Below are 14783 nucleotides of genomic sequence, written 5' to 3' on the forward strand. Positions count from 1 at the left end.
TGAATTGAATAATTATTTACACAAGGCAGTATTTATCAAATTAACTATCCATGATTCAAATTCAATCATTATAGGTTAAAGATAGGGTTAAAATTAAAATGAGTGCCATTTATTGAAATGCTCAACTTCTATCCAATTCATTGAATCTTGGGATTGTTTCCTTCAAAAATTTTCAACAAATTTTGGGCTTCATCGATTATGAATTCCCAATCCCTACAAGGTATAGTTTATCCACGAAATAAATTTTAGAAATCTTGAGGCTGAAAGTTGTTGATGCCCTCATGATTTTAGATGCCCTCATGATTCTAGATATTATTCTTTTCACTGGCTTTAGATATTATTCACAAATTTCATGTTTGTTCAAATCATTCCCATTAAGATCCAAAAAAAAAAAAATCATTTCATTCCCATCCGCGTCTCGATAGTAAGCGCCAAATTTTACTTGGAAGTTGAGAGTGATAGAGTTTGAGAGGTTGCTTTATTGATATATTCACTCTTGTAAGGTTTTTCTTCCGCACTCAAAATTGTACCTATTTTTCTCATCTCGTCATAAACACATGAAATTTAAAATATTTTATTTAATCTTATTTATAAAATACTTTTAACATGTTTCATTGAAATTAAAAAAAATTAAAACTCATTAACTTTATTTAAAAATTTAATAATTTGTTAACTTGTTCCTTTTAAATATACATATATATATATATATATATATATATATTAATATGTTTTTTCTCTTCAATATTTAATGGAGATAAAATAAATTTTTTTAATGAAAATCTAATAAGGTAACTTATAAATAGGACAAAAAAAATTTCCTTTCTACCATAAGAAGTATATCATAATTATTTTTATGACTTGAATAATATAAATTTTTTAATGTTGATTAATTTTTATGCATCATAAGGATCATTTAGATAATAAAATTCTATCTTTATTTTTTTTTATTCCAATCCACGTTTTTGTCTTTCTTTAATGTAGATGAAGATTACATAATTGTCATTGGGTCGACCGTTTCTCAATGAAATCGTGCTATTGGGCAAATTCATGCACTAAATCATTGGTAGCACTTGAATTATATTACTTCCATCATATATTATAAAATATTTTTTTAAAAAAAATTAACATTTCAAAATATAAAACATTTTAATAAAAATAAAATTTTATTAATTATACTTTTTTAATATTATTAATTTATATATTTTCTTTCTTCAATATTCTTTCATTAATGAAATATTAAATAAAAATTATTTTTAAAAATTTATATTTTTATCTTGAAAAAGTAAAATGATAAAATGTATTTAATAAATTTTATTGATATATAAAATTTTATCTAAAAAATATTTTATAATTTACAACAGAAGAAGTACTATATTAATCACAAATAACTAAAACTATTTTCCTTTTTTTTGTATAGACATAACAATAACAAGGTCAGATTGTAAATAAATTATTTTGCACTTAGGCGTTTTATCCCCAACATTTAGAATCACCTTTTCTTTTCTTTTTTTTTTCCTTTTTTTTCTTTTTCCTTTCTCTTCTTGTTGAGCAATGCTCAGTCTCCCCATACTAGAGAGTAAAGACAAAATCAAAGGGCATACTGTCCTGTACAAAAGAACAAAATTTAATCAACAGAAAGAGAATAAAAAATGTACAAGAAAAAGAAGCAAAATAATTCAGTTGCTCTTCAATATAATCGAAACCCAAAATTGTGACTGCAATTTCCAGTATGCAAGATGCTTAACTTCCGTCCAGGAACTAAATGGATGCTCTACTGGGAGTCATAAGCATGTGCAAGCCATGGATGCTTGAGTGCCTGTCTTGCAGTTGGTCGCCTTATGGGATTGGTGCTGAGCAAGAATCTGACAAAGTCAATAAACATCGTGTCAGAAACCTGCAGGTGCTGCTCCAAGGACCATTCCTCTGGAATTATGTACTCCAATTGGTTTGTCTCCTGTGAACAATGCTAGGAAATGTTAGAAACATTTGAGATGGAGATTTTGCTGACGAATACAGCTCGGTACTAATATATCTGGATTTTTTTCGTTGCGGAATCTTTCTACCTTATTCGAATTTTATTCAGTATAGACATGAACAAGTTTGACAGCGGAGCCCAATATGGAATCTTAAATTTTATCAGATCTAGCAGAGAAAACGCATAAACAAGAACCGTGCTCATAAATCAGCAAAAGAATAGAACTAGGCCTAGATGCTGAATAAGTGAGTCAAACTGGGACACACGTCATTTAGAGCTAAAAATGCAAATGCTGAAATTCTGATTCTAAAAGCGGATAGTCATGAAGCAGTTAGAATCGGGGAACGAACCTCATTTACATGGTAAATATCATATTCTTTTGTGAAATATTTGCATGTTTCCTGCCCCCTCACTAACATCTCCAGATCAATAGGACCAAGCATTCCAATCATGCGCGCAAGAATTATTGTAACAGCTTCATTTGGAAAGAGCACCTTGAGAAGACACAAACACTAGATTAACAACCAGCACATTTCTCCAAATTTTGTAGTGTGCTAAGAAAGCCACATCTGTCTGGGCTGCATAAAATATAAAAATATCATACTGAGGCAAATTAGGACATACTTCACCAGAGCATAGCTCAGCCAAAATACAGCCAAGAGACCATATGTCAATCTTTTCATCATATTGGAGGCCTAGCATCACTTCAGGGGCCCTATAGGATCGTGACTGTACATATAGGCATAAATTGTCTGATTGGAAGCAACTGCTACCTAGATCAATAATTTTAATCTCACATCTTTTGTAACTTCTGATAAGAATATTTTCTGGCTTCAGGTCACAGTGAATTATTCCCAAGCTATGCAAGTATTGCAAGGCCTCCAAACATTGACGAGTAATGAGCTGCAAATAGTAATAACACAACTCAATCATTTTGTTCTGAAAATTCCTCACCAAATGAAACTTCCATAAAACTGAAATTGCTAATTTAACCATCTAACAGTAGATTATCAATGTTATAGAGACAAATATTGTTGGTCAGAAATATCAAGAGACCTGAGGTGTTCTAATATTTAAACAAAATAAAATAGAAGCAATTATATAGAATAGCCACAGAAGTTCTAAGTCTAATTGAACAAACCTGCAACCTGTTCAATGTAAAATATGCCTCATCACCAGATTCTTGATTGTATTTTTGAAACTCATATAGGTTTGCTCGCAGAAGCTCAGTAACAATGAATAGATGCTCCTATGACGTTTCCAACTAAGACTAATCAGTGACAGTTAAAAGTGAATCGGAAGCATCAAATATAATATAGCTTACATGAAAGCAATCCCAGTTGCATATTCAACCTTCAAGGAATACCTGATGATAGAAATAATCATAAAGTCGCAATATGTGGTGTTCATCAGCTGGGTCATTCTTATTGACAAGCTTTAGAAGTTTAATTTCATCCAAGCTTTGGTCAAAAAAGTCTTTGTCATTTTTTATAATCTTCAAGCAGACATCTATTCCTGTCAGAAGATCATGTGCCTGAACAACCTTACTGAAGGCAGCCGAACCCAGATATTCTGTTACATAGTACCTGCCGCCTATGACTGAATTCAGCACAATGAGCAGATCCTTGCTTTCTTCAAATCCAGTCCTGTAGATGAAACAATGTAAAACCGAAGGTTAAATGTAAACGCAACACCAGTGAATCTCTGTAAAGAACTAACAAGCAAAAGCAGATAAACATGATTCAGGCCAAAAATAAAACGGAGATAGCCACCACAATATGAATTTGACCGCAAAGAAATTCTGAGTCGATACCAAACTGAGCAAACACAGAGAGCTAAGGAAGTGATAGTTAATTTGAACTTTTATCATTTCCTACATTTACAATTAATTATTCATTTGTATTTTCATGAATACTAAAATGATGGGAATGAGACCATCAAACACAACAATATGAAACAAACCTGTTCTTTCTATGTATAATTCTCAGGTCAAATACTTCATATTCATCCTCGTGAGTGTACTTTAATAGCTCATCATCAGTAACATCCTCTCCATCTGCTGCATTTTCTGGATCTAGGCATTCTTCAGTGAATTCTCCACAATCTTTAGCTTTATATCTGGTGAGTCCATTTGGCAGGTCAGTTTCAGCAACTTTGATAGTTAAGTCATAGGGAGCTTTGTACCCCTTATTGCCATTACTGTTAGGATAGAAGTCAAAAGTTTGGTTCATAGAATGCTCTGGAGCAGAATCAGTAGAGGAACTATCCCCAACAACCTTTAAATGCAAATCATTCAGATGAATTTCCTTTAAGCTTAGGTAGCTGTCATTACCAGGATCCCCACTACAAGACTCTCCTGAACCTGCAGAGTATTTGCTAAATGGAACATCACAATTATTGACAAAGGTAGGATTCTCAACCTCTCTAACTAATCCTCCTTCAAGCTGCTCTTTCTTATCAGCATGACAATAGTCTTTTAAACAAGTCACATTCTCATTTCCTACATCAGAACGATTATAAAGGCATAGTCTCTCCATGCAATCACCATTTCTCTCCACTTGGAATGCTTCACTTTTGTAATTATTTTCCAGAAGATTTTCATGTTGATTCTCCATTTCTGATGTCAGGATGAACTTATCCTCACTTTGACCTCCAAAGAACTCTGGTCCCTCAAAACTGGGGGTCATGAAATCATCATCATCTTTCTCATTATACCAGTATGGTTCATTTTGCATGTCAAAGTCATGGTAGTCACGTGCTGTGTCAAATTGAGATAATCTATCTGACGAAGATTCAGAATCTTTGTGAGTTTGAGATGAGGAGCGAGTTCCATATGGATTGATGAATTCTGTAAAACAAGGTTTCAGGACACTCAGATGCATTGTGACTAAAAAGGGGAAAAGAAAGTAAAATGATCTTTCTGAAGAAAATACTGTAGTGAGCGACAGGCTATAAACATATAGAATTGGCTAATAATTTTGGTCATTTATGAAAGTATGTGGCCACATACTTGTATGTGAGCAACTTATCAAATGTTAGCCGAGATTGATATTTCTTAACATACTTTTTTCACCAACAACATCCTTTGAACAGCCACGCAAAAGAACGCAACTGGGGAAATGATATGAACATGAATCAAGAACAAATAAGAGATGATTATGTCAGCTGTGTGAGAGAGAGAGAGAGAGAGGAAATTTTGGGGATGCCAGTCTTAAGTTAGATTGTTCACTGTGTGATCCAACATACACAAATAGAAGCACCAAACACATTGAATTCTGTTGAAAACCAATTATTCAACTTACGCAGAACATGAAAGAACATTTCAACGATCAAATAGAGCAGATGTTTATGACAAAAATCTCGTCACTTAAGACCAGATCACAGAGAATTAAAATGCTCATTTGTATAATGACCTAACTTTTAACTGGTTTCAAATATATGAAGTGGATGCGCTTAAACGATAATAAACATAAAGCATTAATTTCAGAGTTTTTCTTCTCCTTCTTTATTTAGCTAAGCAGCAGAACGGAGCACAGTCATCAGTAAGCCACTAAGCCCCGCATTACTAGAATACATAATGATCATTGATGAACGTGAGCAAGTAACTGGGAATAAACAGATCACTAAAGGATAAGCCAATAATAAGGAAAAGAAATACCCGCACAACAAACGCCCGAAGTAGATGACCCCAAGCTCACAAACTCATCGTCCGACGACTTAGAGCTTGCTTTCGAGCAATCTCTGCCATACTGCCTATCCGAAAATCGAGAAAACGATTTGACTCTGACCGGCGGCGGAGGCGGCACCATCGGGAAGAAGAATTTCTCGTAGTCGAACGACCCCGTCTCACCATTTTCTATGATGTCCTCTTTAAGGGCGGACTCTGCCTCTGTGAAGCCATTGTTCCTCAAGAATTCTAGGACAGCTCCGACGTCGGAAGCAGCCATGAGTACGAGAATTCAAAGCAGGAGAAATAGCTGAAGTTGGCTGAGCTGAAGGGGCAACATCTTGGGAATTAAGGAAACAGAAAGGGACAGAATTGTAATAAACAGCATGGTTCGGGATGTGCATGCTCGATTGGAATAGAGAAAGAGGCAGAGATAGAAATAGAGAGAGATTCTGTGTCGAAGACTCTCTCTCTCTCTCTCTCTCTCTCTCTCTCTCTCTCTTCCTTGTCTCGTGTTTCTGTAAAACAGAAGCAAAGGGAGGGGTTTGTGTGTCTAACGTCTTGTTAACTTTCAAAAGGGAACGAAGGACGTGGATTGTGATCGTGAGAGGATTTGGTTTGGTGGGGCCCAAACTATTATAAGTAAGAACATAAGACTCGTGGAGGAATAATCATCTGTTCATTTACTGCCCGAATACGGTAGGAAGTCAACATTTGGGTAGGACCCTCTAATTTCACCCTCTCACACACACCCTCTCTCTCTCTCTTTCTCTATATTATTAATGGCATGGATATTTATTCACAAAGAAATAACACTTATGCAGTCAAGGCTATCCTATTATTTTTTTAACTTATTAAAATTTGAATAAATTATTATTAATTTAAATGATTTTTATAAAATATGTGAAGTTTTAAAACTCTTAATTTAAAATTAATAACACTAAATTAATAAATAATATTATTAAAATAATAAGTATCATTTTAAAATTAATAATACATCATTGTGTCATAACAGATAATATAGTTTAGAAACTTGAATTGTTACATACACACATATATACTGTCATATATAATTAAATGGGTTGGATAGCCACGAAGCTTTTTTTGGTGGTAGGGGTTTCCGTGTCAGTCCGATTGTTGTTTAGGTGACAGTGGGAGTGAATTTTTTATTATCTTATATTATAGGTGCAATTTAGTTATTTTACATAAAAATTAATATTTGTTGAAGATTAAGGGAGTACAATGAAATTTCAAAACCTACTGATATTTGATATAGAAATATTTTTCAGCAGTCTTTGAATGATATTTTTCCTTTTTTTTATACTTTTTTTTCTTTTTTCCTTCCCCGTGAAGATACTGAATGAACAGAATTTTTTTTTTTTACTTAATTCATATGCTTTCAATAGTTCCATTGGCGCCATTACTTGGTTAGGGATATTTTTAATGTTAATTTCAAACATTCTTGTGCTGATACTGCCTGAAATTCTTATTACACTTCGGATATTCTCATAACTCAGAAGCAGTTTCATTATTTGCGCCCCTTTCCTTGGTTTTTTTAAGTTTTTTTTATTTTTGTTAAATAAGATTAATTTCTTTTACTGCCTTTTGACTGCTTTCACTATTTCAAATAAAGTAAAATATTGGGGGGGGGGGGTCATGCTCATGGAGGGGTATAAATTGGGCCCCTAAAACAGAGAAAGTGCATTGTTGATCAATCTTGACAGTAGCAGAGAGAACTTAAAAGAAGTGCTGGAGACAGAGTTGTGGGGATATATTATAATATTTTATAATTTAAAAACTGAGTATATTATAATATAAAAGCAAGAGTAGGATCTTGGAGTAAAATGAAGTTTTACAGAGAGAAGTTAGGTGGCTCTGAGGGCAGATTGATGAAAGGTAATAGAGACCCACCAGTGGTAAATAATAATGGTTGTTTGGGTGACCACCCGCACACCTGACGCTTCATGATTCACCAGACAGCCTCACCACTCACCTCGCTGGTTTAACGAATCATTAACTCCCCTTTCCATTATTATTGTCCTCCTTTCCCCTCCTTTCCCCTCCTTTCCTTTCTTTTCTCCTCTCTCTTTTGAGCTTGAATTTCAAATGTCTTGCCCGTTGGTGAATGCCCATGCATGCCAGACTCGTACCTAATCTCACTTTTTCTCGTCCCCCCCCCCTCTCCCCCCCTTCTCTGCATCTGTAATCTCCCCTAAAATCATCAACTGTGATGACACGACCCCCGAGAAAAATAATTATTTTTTTTGACTTATGGAACCTTTAATTTCTAGGGAATATGCCCCACGAAAGCAAATGTCTGGCTCTCTGATTGAGCACTTCGATTTTTTTTTTAATGCCACCCATGACTCGGAACCATTTTTAATGACAATAGCAGTATTGTCTTCAACTTTGAAACGGTGGGGTTTGTGCATAATTTAATAGTTATTCTGAAATCCCACTGACGCCCGTCGATATTGGGGTTGGAATTGGATTCCGACGCTCCTCGTTCTGGAGCATCTTTCAGTTTCAGAGATATGGCGGCATGAAGAATAATTTCCCCGTCCTTGATTATTCAAAGGGAAAGTCGTTCAAGCAACGTCAGCCAATAAAACAAATAATTCTAGAAATTAAGATTTGGTCAATGATTGCGACTTAATGTTAACCAGACACCATTTGCGGGTTTTAACTTTTAATCCCCCTTCTTCTTTTTTCCCCAAAATCCCTCTAATTCAGAATCGTGAAAAAAAATATCAAATATTCCAGGATTTCTGCAGAAATTTATAAATAGACCCAAAAGGCTATTTCATTTGTGCACTCCGACCACTTAAAATATATATAGGCCAGAATGACCAACTAAAATATGATACCTTATGAAATTTTAATTTGAGTTGGCACTTATTAACATTTATATTTTTCTTACGTGATATATACTGTTTAAATTATTTTAATCCCTTTTTTTTTTTCATCGGCTTTCTTCTCTGTAAGAACCCTTCTTCAGCCAGCCGCCAACACCCTTCTTCATCCATGGTTCTCCGCCGCTAGCAAAATGTGTCTGTGTAGTAGTGCTTCTGAGACTCGATCATAAAGATTGCCTTGAAGATGCTTGTGCTGTTCTTTCAGTGGGTTTTTACTGCAAAGTTCTTACTAGCTCCTGGTTTGTTATTTCATATATTCGCATGAACATCGTTGAAAGCGAAGGGCACTTCTTTCCTGATATAGAGAAAACCTCAAACCTTTCGTTCAGATATCTGCATCGCATGATGCTCCTTGTCGGCTTCTGGAAGAACTGAAAAGGAAGAGGAGGGAGAAGAAGCCCTTACGGTCATGAAGTGTAGCCATGGAAACCGATCTTGGGCCCGATCGGAGAAGGCTCGTTCAGTTGGAGACGTAGAGAGCGATGTCAGTCTACAAGACAAAGAATAATGTTTTTTGACCTCGAGACACTGAATAATTTAAACAAAACAAATTTTATAAGAAAACTAGACTCCTTTGCGTTGCAACGGTTTAGAATTCAAGAATTTGAAACAATTATAATTAATTCCATTGATAAAGACACATGTGAGATTGCCCTATTCACCATTTTCCCTTCTTGGATATTGATTTGTTAATATCTTATCTTTGTTTCTCAACCCTATAGCAAGTTATAGGTAGAGTTTGAAATATCTAATCTTTAATGATTGCATTATACATGATTGAGTTGTAAAGGAATGAGGTTTAATAAAAATCAAATACAGAGATTTGTTAGATAAAGAATACATAATACGGATAAATTTATTCAACTCTAATATAAAACATCTTGTTTTCCCCTTATACAATATTTTAAAAAATTTTCTGTAAACTACATTTGTTGTAATTGACAAAGGCCTAAATTTAAATGCCATTTTTCTGATTTGTATGTCATTTTCTCAAGACTCTAACAGCAATACACCATATCTCTATGGAATCATTGATGTCTTGAACAAAGTCATGCTAATTGAGTTCCATCTTTGCCTTAGATGATTCAAGTACACAATCAAATGTGAGAGAATTAAAAGGAAGAATATTATGTTTGGAAGGAAAGAAATATAAAGTATTAAAATTTGGGGCCTTTTATAAATGGATGCACACAATAAGTAGCATATTGTAATTTATTGAGTGTTCAGAAAGAGGAGAAAAATAATTATCATTGCATGATTAAATGTAATTTAATTAATTTGATAATTTACACATGAAATATTCTGTCAACCACATGTAAATACACAACTTCCGAGAAATTAATCTTTCAATGTTTCAGTTTCTCAGGGGCACTAATGAGAAACTTTTGGTTAGAAATCAATTATGTATTTAATAGTGAAATATTAGAAAAAAGATTTTAATCTTGAATGTTTTAGTTTTTCAAGAAGACTTCTTGTTGAAAAATCAATTATGAATTTAATAGTGAAATATTAGAAAAATGGTTTTTCAAGTTTCAATAAGATAATCAATAATTTAAATCTTCAAAATTTAATCCTTCCCAATATTTGAAGTAACAGATTTATTTTTTTATGTCAAATTTGAAACTGATATTAGAAAATGGTTTTGCGGAAGATAATTAAATATTTGAATATTTAGTATTTAATTTTTCCCAACATTCAAAGTGCCTGGGATTTAATTCTTACTATCAAATATTAAATATTTTACATAATTTACACACTTGATAATAAATGTTCATTAATGAAGTAATTGAAGAACATGTGAATGGAATATGAAATAATTAACATTAATGATGAGTTAATGGAAATATGCATTTCTTTTTATTTGAATGCAATAAAAATCAATAAAATACTAACCTGAAGGTAGGGTGCATGTTAATAGTTGTTAATAAAAAGAACCTAAATTTGTAGACGCAGAAGCTAAAGCAAAATGGTGCACTGAACTACCAGCCCTAACAACACTTTCAGCACCTCTAAATCATTCTAGAACTAATGCAGGTTCACTTCTTTACATAACAAACATTGAACATTATCAGAATCATCTCAAAAAGCTTGCGCCTATCTTCCCACCCAGGCTCTTGTATAGAATTATTGTGATTCTATATAAACTAAGGTTCCTTGAACTCTTAAATGCAAGTTGAACCAAGAAAATAAAAAAAAATAAAAAAAAGCATAAAAACTCTAAAAAGGAGAAAAACGGCAATATGCCATGGAGGAGGAGGTTTTACTGAGAAAACGTCAAAACCTACCTGAGATCCCATCATCAAGGTATGAGCATTAGGCTTTATAAATGAAGAAAGGATGATATGATCAAATTGTTTTGGAAGTGAAAATTAAAATTAATATAAAATTAAACTCACAGAATATGTGGAATAGGTAGTGTCATCATCATCTTCTTCTTCAGCTTGCCATCTCCATCAATATTGAACTGTTAGACACAGTAGGTTGTGTTGATCCCTCCAGTTTTTCCCTAGATTCACTTTCCGCACTTCCTCATCTTCATACCAGGATGAGAAAATTAGATACACCAGCACAACAAATAAAAAAGAGAAGATGGGATTAAAAAACGAAATATTAAAATAAATTAATCAATAAGAAAATAGAATTCACCTTAGATTAAAGTAATCAGACCAATGTGCAGATGGGATCAAAGTAAAAATAAATAAAGCTTTATTTTCAACTGAATGTTACCCTCAGGACTTCAGACAAAAAAGGGAGAAAGTATATCTAAATTACAAGCTTGCACAAAAGTAACACAATCAAATAAACCCTTGATGCATCAAACCCACGAGAAGCATCAAATGGACCTAAAAGACTTTGGAATAGGTACTGTCTTCCCATGGACTTAAATCAAATAAAGCTGATATTTGAATCACTATCAATGAAAAGAAAATCAAAATTAAACAAATAATATCATGATATTTAGAAATCATCCCTTCAAGATAGGTCTCACGATCTATGTGATCCTGAATTAAAATATCATGAACAACAATTAGCAATGGCCAATAATAATAGTATGGTTCTTTTAATTCTTATGTTATTTGCCAGTGATTTCAGTAAGTTACATCGAAATTCTCCAAAAACAAGAAAACAAATCACCCACCATTGTCATCTCTGGTCAAGACAGGCTGCCATATTTATCAAATTAGCAAGTCAAGATTCAAGCTCCATTCCCAGTGTTAAAGCACAACAACCCCAGGGATGCATAACCTAGGCTTTTAAAGACAACGAAGTACCTCAAAGTTCAAGATGCATCTCACTAAAGCATCTTAACAGTACTCTTGCATACAAATTTGAATTTCAAAATTCCAATGTCTTTTGATAATATAAGGAAAAGCAAATGGCTGATAACAAATCAGAAAAATCTGCAAGTAAAGAGATTCCAACAAACCTTTCTCTTCCTCCTTCTTATTCTCTGCATTGGCTTTATTCAATTTCCCTCTCCCAGACCTCGGTGCCATTTTCTTCAATATAACAGACTGCAGGAGACCAAAAGGTGACAGTGCTTCAAGTTGCATGAATTTTAGAATGTCGTGTGAAGTTTCTAACCTTTTCATCCTCAGGAAGGTTTTCAAGATAATCAGCCAGAGGTTTTGAATACTCTGCCAATGTAGTAATCTTGTTAATATATGTGATATCAATTCCAGAACCCTTGAGATCAAGTACTACTGGAAACAATCTTGTTTCTTCAAGAAGGGCTCTCAAGAATACCCAATAACTAAGCTCCAAGAAGTTGAAGAACGAATTAAAGAGCAGTTCAGGTAAAAGATATCAAAGTTCTGTTAAGTGACTTGGAAATGAATCTATCAGTTCAAATAACTTACACGCATCGTTTTATGTGGCAGTACTATTGATAATTTGATTGCTTGTAAAAATTAAAAAATATACCATTAAGATTATTCTAATCAGTGTATCAAAACTCTCGAATCTCCATATTTTCAAAAAGGGTTTACTTGACCAGTTAGTGAACCAAAAAAACATAAACATCTGAATCCCAAAATTCAACATACACAACAGATTAGTCAAAGTACAAGTATCTTACTTCCACGATCGAGTAAAAGAATGGTCGGAAGAGCTCCAGGTTTTGTTTTGAAGGAATCCCCTAACTTTGTACACCCTTTATGGTTCTCTTTCAGGCACACGATATTCCCAGCCATGCTGCCCCCATATTGAGGGATTCCAAAGTTTTCAATTGCGCTATCTTGTGTGCCTTTAATCTTCTCCGGCGACGTCATCGTCAAGCTGTTCTTCTCTGAAGCCGAACAGAAACCCTAGGAGAAAACAAAGCGATGACCTCCGAAGTTTCATTTTTTTACACTGTAAGGATGACGAGAAGGAGATACGGAGATTTCTAGAATTTTCAAAGAGCTGTCTAGCGAGAGCCGAGGACTGAGATTGGGAGAATCGATGTCTTCGGAAGAGAGGACTCGTTGCTCGGAAGAGGAAAAGACTCGCTGCCTTGGAAAAGTTAAAAGCTCCCGTAATGATAAGTTAACAATGAGAGAGAAGAATAAAAAATTTAAAATGTATTAAGATTGACTAAATCAATTATATGATAGTAATTCTAACCAATCAACAGCATTCTACAGGATTTATTAATATATATTGATATTGATGATTATAAATGTCAAGTAAATGCCAACTCAGATTAAAATTTCATAAGAATGTCTCAGATTTCTGTTTCCTGCACGAATTTATCAAATTTTGCTGACTAAATCAAACAAATTCAAAATTAGTTATACCAAAACCCCGCCTCGGAACACGTAAACGTATCCGAATCCAAACTTATGTATATGATTTCCATCACGTTAATAATTTAAGAAGTGTTGCCTTGCCACGTTCCTTGAGAGGTTAATATGAACTTAAGAAAACAAAAAAACAAAAACAAAAAAAACAAAAGACACTGTGGTCCTCCTGGAAACCCCACAGGACTTATGTAGGGTAAGGATAGACCCAATCACCCAAGGAACTGGTCAGGTTAGGCGGCCCAGAAGATATGAAGTTGAATGGGTAGGCTTGGAGGCCCATGCAAATTTCCAAGGGACACAATGACTTAATTCTGTCTCCAGCATGCATACCGTTAAACCTTTGCAATTTGTATTTATCATCGGCACAAAATATCCGAATACTTTTTTCTTTGAAACGTTCCTAGTGATGGAACCTCTGTATATTTATAAGTCAATTTTTCAGATGTAAAAGTTCTAAAAAACTTACAACTTTAATAGTGCATCTGTAATTTATAAATGGATTAAGGTTTATAATTTACTATGATGTTTCGATTCACAACATGGCTAGTGTAAATAACACACTCCTCTATAAATCATGGACATAATGGTTGAACGGTTAATTTTTAAAAACTGATATATAAATTGTGTAAAAATATTTGTAAATAATAATATTTAAATTATCAAAACATTAAATTATATTTTAATTACTTACCAATGTTGTTTTCCGATAATGGTAATCGAATAATCACCCAGTAATTCATCAACTAGTCAAAATGGAATTTTAATCTTTTACGTGGAAAAAAATACTCCTTCCATTTTAAATTATAAAATTTTTTAGACAAAATCATACATATCAATAAAACTTGGTAAATACACTATATAGCTTCATTTTTCTATAGTAAAAATATAAATTTTTAAAAATACTCTTCATTTAATACTTCATTTATGAAATAATATTAAAAAGATAGGATATAATGGAAAGGATAATATTGGCAAAATATCATTTATGAAATCTTATTCTTATCAAAGTATCTTATATTTTAAAATGTCAAGTTTCTTCCAAAAATATCTTATAATTGGGATAGAGACAATAACATTTATCTCTTGATATCTATAAATTTTAAAACCTTAATTGATATTGATTTTATTACAAGAATTTATTTGTAATTTTTTGATATTTTTCTATAATTTTTAACTTATTCTCTTAGTTTTACGATCAACTAATGATTCAAGTTAACTCCTACCAATAGAAGGGATAGTATTGTGCCACTTTTAATTATTGAAGGAAAGCATTTCAACAACAAAAAGTTCAAAATTCAAATCGCCGCTAAACATATAATTTAAAGACAAAATTTTCCTTTTACCGTTATTTGTAACATATTAGAGTAAGTACTAATTACTTCCTTAAGCATTATTCTGGTCCCTATTATATCATGTTTTCTATAAGGATTTTTTATTTTTAA

The 14783-nt window shown here is 33.2% G+C and overlaps 2 protein-coding genes across 14 annotated transcripts; both read right to left on the reverse strand.

Annotated features, from left to right (window-relative positions):
- Positions 1–1439: 1439 nt before the first annotated feature.
- On the reverse strand, positions 1440–6159 carry LOC129294089 (uncharacterized). 6 transcript variants are annotated; one of them, XM_054932208.1, is made up of 8 exons: positions 5634–6159; positions 3938–4823; positions 3342–3621; positions 3117–3224; positions 2600–2878; positions 2326–2469; positions 1746–1862; positions 1440–1600 (listed from the first exon to the last, which is right to left on the reverse strand). In XM_054932208.1, the coding sequence occupies exons 1-7, from the start codon at positions 5920–5922 to the stop codon at positions 1782–1784; spliced, it is 2067 nt and encodes a 688-aa protein (XP_054788183.1). In that variant the 5' UTR covers positions 5923–6159; the 3' UTR covers positions 1440–1600; positions 1746–1781. The 6 variants fall into 6 exon arrangements, with proteins under 6 accessions (XP_054788183.1, XP_054788182.1, XP_054788179.1 ...); XM_054932207.1 differs by having other exon boundaries at positions 1440–1605; XM_054932204.1 differs by having other exon boundaries at positions 1746–1954; positions 5634–6158.
- Positions 6160–8472: 2313 nt separating this feature from the next.
- On the reverse strand, positions 8473–13093 carry LOC129294213 (vacuolar-sorting receptor 1-like). Of its 8 annotated transcripts, none has more exons than XR_008589321.1 (6): positions 12636–13092; positions 12143–12195; positions 11985–12072; positions 10954–11090; positions 8963–9047; positions 8473–8852 (listed from the first exon to the last, which is right to left on the reverse strand). XR_008589321.1 is itself a non-coding variant. In XM_054932405.1 (4 exons), exons 1-4 carry the CDS (start codon positions 12826–12828, stop codon positions 11011–11013), a joined length of 414 nt encoding a protein of 137 aa, XP_054788380.1. In that variant the 5' UTR covers positions 12829–13092; the 3' UTR covers positions 10392–11010. The 8 variants fall into 8 exon arrangements, 2 of the variants coding, with proteins under 2 accessions (XP_054788380.1, XP_054788381.1); XR_008589320.1 differs by having other exon boundaries at positions 8473–8890; XR_008589318.1 differs by having other exon boundaries at positions 8473–9047.
- Positions 13094–14783: the final 1690 nt, after the last annotated feature.

This window comes from Prosopis cineraria, unplaced genomic scaffold (genome assembly GCF_029017545.1).
Source record: "Prosopis cineraria cultivar Desert tree isolate PC_DT_omini unplaced genomic scaffold, ASM2901754v1 PC15, whole genome shotgun sequence".
Lineage (NCBI taxonomy): Eukaryota > Viridiplantae > Streptophyta > Magnoliopsida > Fabales > Fabaceae > Prosopis > Prosopis cineraria.

Excerpts from the sequence above, each read along its gene's own strand:
- LOC129294213 (XM_054932405.1), bottom strand. The coding sequence starts at position 12,828 with ATGACGTCGCCGGAGAAGATTAAAGGCACACAAGATAGCGCAATTGAA. Across the intron at positions 12,073-12,142 it reads ACCTTCCTGAGGATGAAAAG|TCTGTTATATTGAAGAAAAT; the intron begins GTTAGAAACTTC and ends GGTCTCCTGCAG. Across the intron at positions 11,091-11,984 it reads TAAGAAGGAGGAAGAGAAAG|ATGAGGAAGTGCGGAAAGTG; the intron begins GTTTGTTGGAAT and ends CCTGGTATGAAG.
- LOC129294089 (XM_054932204.1), bottom strand. The coding sequence starts at position 5,922 with ATGGCTGCTTCCGACGTCGGAGCTGTCCTAGAATTCTTGAGGAACAAT. Across the intron at positions 4,824-5,633 it reads TTCGGGCGTTTGTTGTGCGG|AATTCATCAATCCATATGGA; the intron begins GTATTTCTTTTC and ends CTTGTTTTACAG. Across the intron at positions 1,955-2,325 it reads ATATTTACCATGTAAATGAG|GAGACAAACCAATTGGAGTA; the intron begins GTTCGTTCCCCG and ends CATTGTTCACAG.